Consider the following 10377-nt stretch of genomic DNA (forward strand, 5'->3'; position numbering starts at 1 on the left):
CATATAGTCAACTATTAAAAACACAGTGAGCACTACTGAGAAGTAAGCATACCTGATATATTCACACCACTTATGGTAGAGAAGATGAAGATTGTTGGGTCTCAGGTTTATCATAGTAATCTTCCCAGCATCACTTTATTTAAAAAGGAAAAGAGAAGTAGGCAGCTCGAAGAATTTATTTGGATCCAGCAGGGTTTTGCTATTCTCCATGGCAGAGATTTGTGTTTATTTTATTATTATTATTTTTTTCCAGCAATCTATCCATCCACGTCCATTTTGAAATTTAAACTATGTGATAATACTTGCAGTTATTTGATTCAAAATTCATTTATCTACGTTTTATATATCAATAACACATATATAAAATAAATATTTTAAATAATGTAACAATACATGTACAATAATATAAATAATGTAAAATAATTTATTTATATTTTATACATAAATAAGACATATAATAACAATAAAATATTTTAAATATATGAAATAATATATTTAAAATAATTTACCTATAAAATAATAGAATGCTGTTTGATTCAAAACTGATTTACTTCTATTTTACAAATAAACATAGATAAATTAGTTTAAACACACATATGTCTATGCACCCTCGTGCGGATTCGATCCCCACTGATCTATATTCCCCTAACAAATAATGAAACACAAGAACGCTATTGTTTGTAAAAAAAATTACATACAACATAATTTACCTAAAAAATATCTGATTTAAAACTAATTTACCTATATTTTATGTCACATCCCGGCCCGGGACGGATCACTTCCCGGGCCCGCTCCACCACCGTAACACGATATTGTCCGCTTTGGGCTTACCATTCCCTCACGGTTTTGTTTTTGGGAACTCACGAGCAACTTCCCAGTGGGTCACCCATCATGGGATTGCTCTAGCCCTCTTCTCGCTTAACTTCGGAGTTCCTACGGAACCCGAAGCCAGTGAGCTCCCAAAAGGCCTCGTGTTAGGTAGGGATGAGAATATACATTTAAGGATCACTCATCTGGACAATGTGGGATGTCACATTTTACATATAAATATCAATTAAATTATTTTCAACCCTCATATATAATAACAATAGAAGGTGAACTAATATATAATTCATGCAAAATAATTTACCTATATAATCAAAGAATATGAATTGATTCTTTGTTTTTTGGTATCAAACAATTGATCTAAAATAACTGATTGTACAAAGGAATTATTTTTCATGCAAAAGATGACACACCCTGACCCGACATGTCCACTAGAACTCTAAATCGAGCTGTGCTGGCTGACACCTAGAAGGTGACAAAGCCATAAAGTGTAGTTGTGTGGAAAATGTGAGTAAATTTAAACCCAAGAGTGCGCTGGTGAGCGGGAATGAACCCATTTCACACGTGATGTCAGAGCATAAGTAAAGTATAATAGAGTGGATAATTATACCCTCGGAGATAACCACTTATACTAAGATTTGCCATGAGTCATCTTCGATAAGAAAGCTCAGCTACTAAAACCTGGAGGGGTTAAAAACAGAAGGGTGAGTGGGCATAAAAATAAAGGTTTATAAAATCCATTTACTTTCTGAACATACTAATCCCTCACTGTAAAACATGTATAGCTTTCAGAAAATCATACTTCATATAAGTATGAAATCAAATGCATGCCAATAGTAAATACGGAAATATTCCACAACAGAATATATCAACAGTGATGTAAATATAATCATGTGCTCAACAATGTATACTAGCACGCAAGTCGGAGTTGCCTAATATGACATGTACGACTGCACCTATTGCTCATCAATTTATGCTAACACACGAATCGGAGTCGCTTAATGTGACTTGTACGACATGACTAGGTGTAATAATATACGCTCTAGTGCAACGATCATGTGAAGACTGGCTATAATCGCGGTCACCTACGAGTTGGAGTCACCTAATGTGACCTGTATGACAGGACTGGCACCTACTTGGATCCAAGGAGAGCGTGCAATGCAGGAGGTGAACATCACGTGAAAGACAGGCCCTGGCCAGGAGCGGGAACACTAACACCGGGGTGCATCAATGATGAGCGAACTATATGAATATGAGCATGCCATAATGATTCAATGATTTCAATCAGCATAATAAACTTACTTGAACTTACCTGCACATCCCATATGATTACTTTTAGCATTCACAATAGTACAACATTTATGAGCAGGTAAAATGCATATGAATATGCCATGACAAATCTCAACCAGCATTTTTAAAATTAAATAAAATCATGGCATAAAATGCATAAATCTATTTAAAAGCATTTGTGGAAACTATAAAGTGTGTGTATATATATATATATATAGACACACGAAAACAAAGTGCCCACTCACAGATACGCAGTAGAAACGAAGCCTCCAAACCTTGCTTACCCCGTACGTCATCGGGATACGTTTCCCCTATGCGTGAAATTACTAATTCAATTAGTTTAATAACACATATACGGAAACTTAAATAAAATCTTTGTAGTTTGCTCAAATATAGGGTTTGAATATACAAAAACGATCTACTCAACATCACGGACCTACATAAATCGAAGAAAGCCAATCGGAGGCTGGATGCGCCGGCTAGGCCACGACCATACGCACCACCACATGCAGGCCAAACCCTGACGCCCGTCAAGAATATTTCGTCAAAACTGACGAAATATTCCGTTAAATACTAACATAAGTTAATGACATTACCTGACGCTGTTAGAGTATTTCGTCAACTTTGACGGAATATTCCATCGTTTTCTCTGGGAAACCTTGTTGGTCACCGTCACCGTCTGGTTTGCTGGAAACTAGGGAAAAATTCAAACCTTCATATCTTCTTCATTTCTCAACCATTTTTCACAAAATTTAAATGGAAATGAAGCTTATGAAGAGTAGAACATGATTGTACCTTTTGGAAGTCCAAAAGTGGACAGAGGTTGCCTAAAAATGGCTTGAAAGGTTCGGGTTAAACTCTGACTTCTCGAAACCTTGTGTTTCAAGGTTGTTTCTTTTTCAAACCATCACTAAAGACCTTGGGGAGTTGAGGGAGGCCTTTAGACTTCCTAAAAACTTGTAACTCACTCGTAACTCGTAGGGGAAAACTGAGCCGAGTTGGACTTTCTAAGTTCGACGTCCAAAACTCAGTCAAAACGTGATCTGAGGGTATGGTTGTGCTCGTGGGTTCAAGAGGAGCACGATCGTGTGGTTTTCAGGTCACGTTTGTGAGGTGTTGGTGCTGTTTGAGAGAGTTGCATAGTGAGAGTGAGAGAGAGCCTTCAGGGAAAGAGAGAGAGAGAGAAAATAGAGAGTGCTGAGGTTTCTGATTGGTGGGTGCAAATGATGGTAATTAAGTTTGATTGGTTTCTTCCAAATAAGGGAAAGAAACTGATTGGGTGGTGAAGAGGGTTTCAAGGGTTTGATTGGTGATTGGTTGGTTTATGAGAAAACCGGATCCACAATTTTGAGAAAAGGGGTGGATTTGTACAATTTAAAATGTACAAAATCTACCTCTTTGACAATATTTCCTACACTGTAAATTTGTACGCGCGTGTACAAATATACCCGTGGTTAACGTACTTTAACGGAGTGTAATTTTTTCGTTACAGATCCGATTCGAGTCTAACACGCGTTCGTAACGACGAGTACTTTTTAAGTACGAAACTAGGAAAAAAACTAACAGTAAAAAAACTACGTCCACGTCAGATTCCACTTTTGTCCAAAGAAGGGTAAAATCATCAAATTACACCAACGGAAAAGAAATTACAGTGAGAAATATGGACGGGTCGTCACAAAAGATGCTTATTATTTTTTAATATGGGTAAATAATTTGTAGATGTTTAAAATATTTATGATACAAGAAAGGTAAAATTTCTATATGGGCTTAATTGCTCATCATAATTAGGAAGAATAATAATATTTATTGACATAATTAGAATTTTGTGCCATAAGTTATAAATATATTCTAATAATTCTTTACATGCTTGTCTACATGCAAGGACGGACCCACTCCTGGACCCGGGTGGTCCCAGAACCACCCGAACGTTCGAAAAAGTGTGTGTGAGAACCTCTTAGGACCATCCAATGGTGTGAGCGTATAGTCGAAGACAGAAGACCACAGTGGCTTTGCTGTTCTTGGACCTTGGTTACAATGAAGAAGTAAGATTTTTCTCTCCATTTCCCAAGTAACCAACACTCTTTTTTTTTTAATTGTAGTCCCGTCAAGTTGTGCAAACCTAGCATTTTAATAAGCAAACGGATGGTGCATCATTCAACAAATATTTTTATACCATATGTTTGACACCGTTACTTTTACAAAGTGCCTACAAATTCATACGATTTCTGAAAAGTATTTTGTAATGTACTATGAACTTGTAGTCACTTTCACTTTCATCTCATACCATCGAACTCATTAAAATACTAAAGCAAAAATTCTAATATTTTGTATGTTATTTATTGAATAATAAACCTAATTTAAATAATAAACCTCAAATTCTCAATGCAAGTATGTATTTTTGTAAGTGTAAATAGGCCCTTACTTGTATAATATGTAGTAAGTTTACTTAAATCTACTTAACCTACCTATGCCTTTGCCTAGACTCCATCTAGGCGCATAGGAGGCCTTGATCGGCCTCTGGACTAGCGCCTAATGTCCATTAATGTCCATTGACTAGGACCACCTAAAGTTAGAATCCTGGATCCGTCACTATCTACATGGCAGCTTATTTGAAATTTGAGTTTTACTTGGAGAGGTTTTCAATGTGCCGGAAACATGAGGCGTCATATGTTATTATTCAAGTAAGGGGAAGTTTTTTATTCAAGTGTCCCTCCACTTGTATCGACATATATGCCCATAGTCCGGGCACATTAAAAAATCTTTCTTTTATACGATGTTAAATTTTTTTTTTTAAGTGCATCAATATATTTTTACATTAAGGGGAGGGGGAGTTTGGTTAAGTCGTACAATAGACAACCTAATTTGGTATTGAATTTGCCTTCAATGAAATTCGAACCTAAGACCTCTCACTTCCAAGTGAAGAGAAATACCACCAGACCTAATACTGAGTGACACTCGCTTAACTTCGGAGTTTTGATGGAATCTAGTGCATGTGAGTTGGTATGATCGCATCTTATATGATGTCAAAATTAGATGAGTTTTCGTTTGGAAAATAGGAGTTTCAAGCCTATCATTATATAGCCCTTAAAAAATGAACACATAACATTTAAAAAGTGATAAAGTTGACTCGATTACCCGCGGTAGCAATTAACAAAGTGCTAAGAAAAATTGGTGTGCTTTCACGCTAACACCCGCTAAGATTTATCAACCCTAAAGGGTTTATGTGAAGGTGAACTAAAACTTCAAGAGGTGTTTGTGTTATGTTTCAAACATGAGGGGTTTTGTGAAAAAACTATAAACCTTAAAGAGCATTAGTGTAATTAACCTGAAAAAAGGCTTTTGCAGAAGGAGAGTCTTTGTATATTAAAAACGGAAGAAAATCTTTGACAGAGTTTTGCATGAGAAGGTATTACTACTTCACTACATAACGTTCCATAAGGATACTTCAAAATATCAGAGGTCTACTTTGAAATATTACTTAACTACAGGTATACACATCATACAGTAATAAATTTCACTGATAAATTATCATCGCTTAATATATAAAGAGAGAAGAAAAGGTGAATAGTGTTTTGATGTCACCAAACTTCAACAAAAATATTGGACAAAAATGCCCCCAAAACAAAAAATTTCAAAGGCATCCCAAAATAATGCATCAAATAAGGTAGGGTCATTTTCGTCATTTTAATAAAAAAATTTTAATAATTAAATTATTTTGTGGTTTTTTTTTATTTTTTATTTTTATTTTTTATAATTAGTATCTCACAATAGGCTAACAATAATGTGATTCAATTTATCTATTTTTAAACACATTCAAAACATCTTAAGAGACGTGTAATGCCGGTTATAAAAAAGATCATTCACACGTGGATAATAATGTGATTAAATTAGTTGTCAAATTATTGTTTTTTTTTTTTTTTTTTGTAATAAATGATATTATCTATACTGAGGGGAGGGAGGTGGGTTTAGCCTCATGATGAGCTAGCAACAATGTGATTCAATCAGTTGTTTATTAAATATTATTTTCTCTATTTTAAACACGTTCAAAACATCTTAAGAGTCGTGTAATGCCGGTTTAAAAAAAAAAAATTCACACGCGGATAATAATATGATTAAATTAGTTGTTAAATGATTATTTTTTTTTATTTTTAATAAACGATATTATCTACACTAAGGGGGAAGGGTGGGCTTAGCCTCACAATGAGTTAGCAATAATATGATTCAATCAATTATTTACTAAATATTATTTTCTCTATTCTTAATGTAAATTCTATAGAGACCGATTTTATTATGTGAATTCAGCTGCTTTAACTGGTTTATGAGAGATTTCTTCTAGCATGATCTAAGATTATTCATTTACTTCAAATATTTGACTTTCATTTTGTCAATTTACACATATATATACATTTAAAACGTGTAAGTCGCGCGTAGCATGTCGTGATTCAAAAAATGTCTTTTGCACGTGCATGAGCACATGCATGGAGGCTAGTAATAGGGTGATTCAAGAGACCGACACATTTTTTGTATATTAGTTCCGCTTCTTGTTTGATTATCTCATGCTCTTGCTTATCCATGGTGATTACTTCACTACAAAATTACCTTGCTTTCAATGCTCCCCAAATAGTCAATCTCACCCTCAAAATTCTTGCAAAGCATGTAGTCTTTCCCAAAGAGCAGAAGTGGAAGAAGTCTTCCTCTTTCACAATGTTAGCCAAATAGGAGATCTTTCTTGATCATTAAAGCTGTTTCAGCTTTACTGCTGTCTCATAAGGCTGCCAGAGATGTTCAATCTTACTCAGTGTCAAAATCGAAGCATCTCTGTGTAGAAGATAATTTGTGGAGCAAAAAATAATCAAGAAAATTATAGAGGTGCACGTGAACTTTTGGGTTAAAAGGATAAAATTACCCTTGGGCACATCGAGATTCCTATGCTTATGCAACGGATAATAACGGTTCAATCAAGGAAGAGTTAAAGATGATCAAAATGATATTTGTTCAAATTCCTCTCATCACTCCTCATCAAATCCTTATTCAAAAGGTAACTCCCAATTTTTCTATTTAATTTAGGATTAATTGTCATGTTAATTGCAAAATATTATTTCACATAATATCTTGCAATTATTCACATAAATTCACCATATATGGCTAGCCACTATTCTCCAAATAGGGTTGGCCACTCCCCTATAAATAGCCATATTCTCCCACTAAAAAGCTAAGCCATTTGCTACCTATAAACTTCTAAACACATTCTTTTTAGACTTCTAACTTTGGCATTATAGATTCTTCGGCCAAAGGCCCCCCATTCATCGTGGGCGCGTGAGGTTTTTGGCCTTAATCTTAAGTGTTATTATTTTGCAGGTGCATTTTCATCAAAAGAGAAAACGGCTGAAATTTGCATCCACAAATTGGTGCTTTCATTGAGAGTTTGATTAACATGCTCGAAAAAGACTCTCTAGCATTCAACGTTTCTCGTTTCTCGTTCGTTCATAAATTTTTCATACTTTCTTATTCCTAGAATTTATAATTCTTTGAATAGAGGTGAAGAAAAAAATACAATGACGGTAAATTCGAAAATCACAACGAACGGAACTTCCTACGTTCAAAGATCCGGATCAAATGATGGAGGACGAGACGTAGCTTCACCACAACGATCCACGATGCTCAATACGATGGCAAGAAAAGCAACTTTGCCACCAATGAGCACCACCACCATGGCAGCCACGAAGACCACCGTGGCAGCGGGAAATAGGCCAGCTTCATGGCAGCAAACCCACGGTGAGCAAAGAGCAGCAAGACAACCATAAGCCCAAGCCCACGCCACTTTGCAGCACCAAGCCCAGGCGCTAAAAGCATCCCAAGTCGATGCCTTAGCAGCGCAGGCCTAAGCCTCATGCACTTGGCACACGACTCAATCTGCAGCCTACGCTGCAAGGCAACCAAGCTAGGCCTAACGCAAACTAGCCCGAGCCACTACCTTAGCAACATAAGCCCAACCAGCTACAGCATGAGAAGCAGCCTAACACTCGCGAGCCTAAGGCCAACGTGAACCTAGTACGATTCTAAGCCAAGTCTTGGCCTATAACCCATGCACATCGTATGCGGGGCAATTCACACCAGCGACCCGACCCGCTTATTCGATCCGACCCACTCCCACGGTCCAATCCAAGGTCCAGCCCACTCTTGTGGCCCTCAAAGCAATCATAATCAGTCCAAGACCAATTCAACCATCCCGGCTTCAGATTTCTGGACTGACGATTGAGCCGAGGGTAGTTTCACCATATTTCTCCGCAGATTTGAGATATCCCAACATAAATCTCGCGCCTAGAGTCTATTACACTTCCACTACTCAATGAGACGTTTGTCATCCAAGCTCTTCTAACCCAAATGGCGAACAACACTTGTCTCGACAAGTCACAGAGTTGACAATCGCCTTCGTGCAGCAGACGACCTTGGTGAATCAACTCTTGTAGCATACTGAAATGCAGCGTGCCCCAGACAAGGTATCTTGAAGTAGGACAAAGGTAGATGACAAACCTCTCCAGCAGCGTCCCGACAAGCGGCCACTTGACCAGTCACGAACCGAGTGTTCTAGCAGTGTACACTACAGACTGGGCCCCCCGAGATAACGTATACTCTTGTCTTAGCGCCCGGATGAGCGTTCACTCTCGGTTAGGCCCACAGACTTGCATACATTCATGGTTGGGGCCACACTTCGATAATCAACATGGGCAACCTTCCAAGCGAAGTGTTCATTTGCGGCTAAGCTCGCCAGGAGCATCATCCACCTCACATCGGAGCTGACAGCACGACGGATAGAGAGAAGCCGTCACTTAATTCAGCTTAAGTTTAACAGGCAACCTACGAGGAACTTGCTTGCCTACTAGGAACAAATCACATACACCGCAGCCATGACATAGACGAGCCAAAACACATGGAAAAACAACTTGGACCAATAGGTCACGATTAGGGGTAGCCAAGAGCTCCGCTACCCCAACAAAGGTAAATTCAATAAGAAGTAGAAAGACTCATGACCAAGCGATTACACAATTTCCAACGCAATGAGATCACTAATGAGGCACTACCAAGGGACATGACCAATATAAGCAGGTCACCCTTCATGGACGAGATCGAGCATGCAGAGCCTCCACGAAAATTCAACATGCCATATTTCACATCCTTCAAATGAGATGGAGACCCAGAAATGCACCTAACGCACTACCAAAGCACATTCATCCTCGTTTGGAACAATGATGCTCTTATGTTTAAAATATTTCCCACCACTTTACAAGGTGAGGTGCAAGATTGGTTCCATAACCTGCCACCACAATCCATCCGAAGTTTCGATGAGCTTTCTTTGGTTTTCACCAATGAGTATTCATCATACCGCTCAATAAAAAAGAAGTCCAACCATTTGTTTAACGTGAAGAAGAACCCAAATGAATCGTTTTGCGACTATGCGAAGAGGTTCAAAGTAAAAAAGGCAAAGATAGTCGGATGCAATGACTCGATAACTAATGCAGCCTTCCTAAAAGAACTCCCAGCAAACCACCTGTTGTTCGGAGAGCTGATCATGAAAGAAGATCTAACTTTGGCAGACTCTTTCGCTTTGGTAGAAAAGCATGCACTTTGGGATAAGGCTCGACGAGTAGACAAGGCACCCGAGCAACCTCGAATAGAATCGGTAGTAGCACAAAAGAAGGAGGATGAGAATCAGTACAACAACAAAAGTAGGCAGGAGGCCAAGTGCAGGGATCGATCCTCGACTAAAGGAGACCTAACACCCAAGAACTACTCTAAGTTCTCGATCCCGATCCACCAAATCCTCTGCGACATCAAGAACGAACCATGGTTCAAGCTACCAAAGCAATAAAAGGGATATACCTTCAAGTTGGACCACACCAAGTACTGCGCATTCCATCAGGGTTCTGGTCACATAACTGACGACTGCTACACTTGGAGGAATTACCTAGAAAAGCTGGTGAAAGAAGGCAAGGTTCTCCACATGTTGTCTATGGCAGTAACCTTGTAGTAATCTTGATATGTGTCATGTGTGGGGGTGATTAAACCGTCGTGAGACGATTTTGGAAGGGCTTCCATGTGAAAGTCCTATTCAATTCACTACTACAAAAGTGGGTTATTGTGTCGACGGTTGGTGTCAGTTTTATATAATATACTGGCAAATAAGACATTTCCGACAGTCATTTTACATGTTGTCGGAATTAATGTCGGTTATAATCGACATAAACTGTCTATGTCGCTTAT

General features: G+C 38.0%; 1 protein-coding gene across 1 annotated transcript; it reads left to right on the plus strand.

Annotated features, from left to right (window-relative positions):
* The first annotated feature begins 9316 nt into the window (after positions 1-9316).
* LOC148692812 (uncharacterized) lies at positions 9317-9985 on the plus strand. The gene has a single exon (XM_088680230.1). It carries the CDS (start codon positions 9317-9319, stop codon positions 9983-9985), a length of 669 nt encoding a protein of 222 aa, XP_088536356.1.
* The last annotated feature ends 392 nt before the right edge of the window (positions 9986-10377 follow it).

This window comes from Pyrus communis, chromosome 11 (assembly GCF_041283825.1).
Source record: "Pyrus communis isolate YQ-2024b chromosome 11, ASM4128382v1, whole genome shotgun sequence".
Taxonomy (NCBI): domain Eukaryota; kingdom Viridiplantae; phylum Streptophyta; class Magnoliopsida; order Rosales; family Rosaceae; genus Pyrus; species Pyrus communis.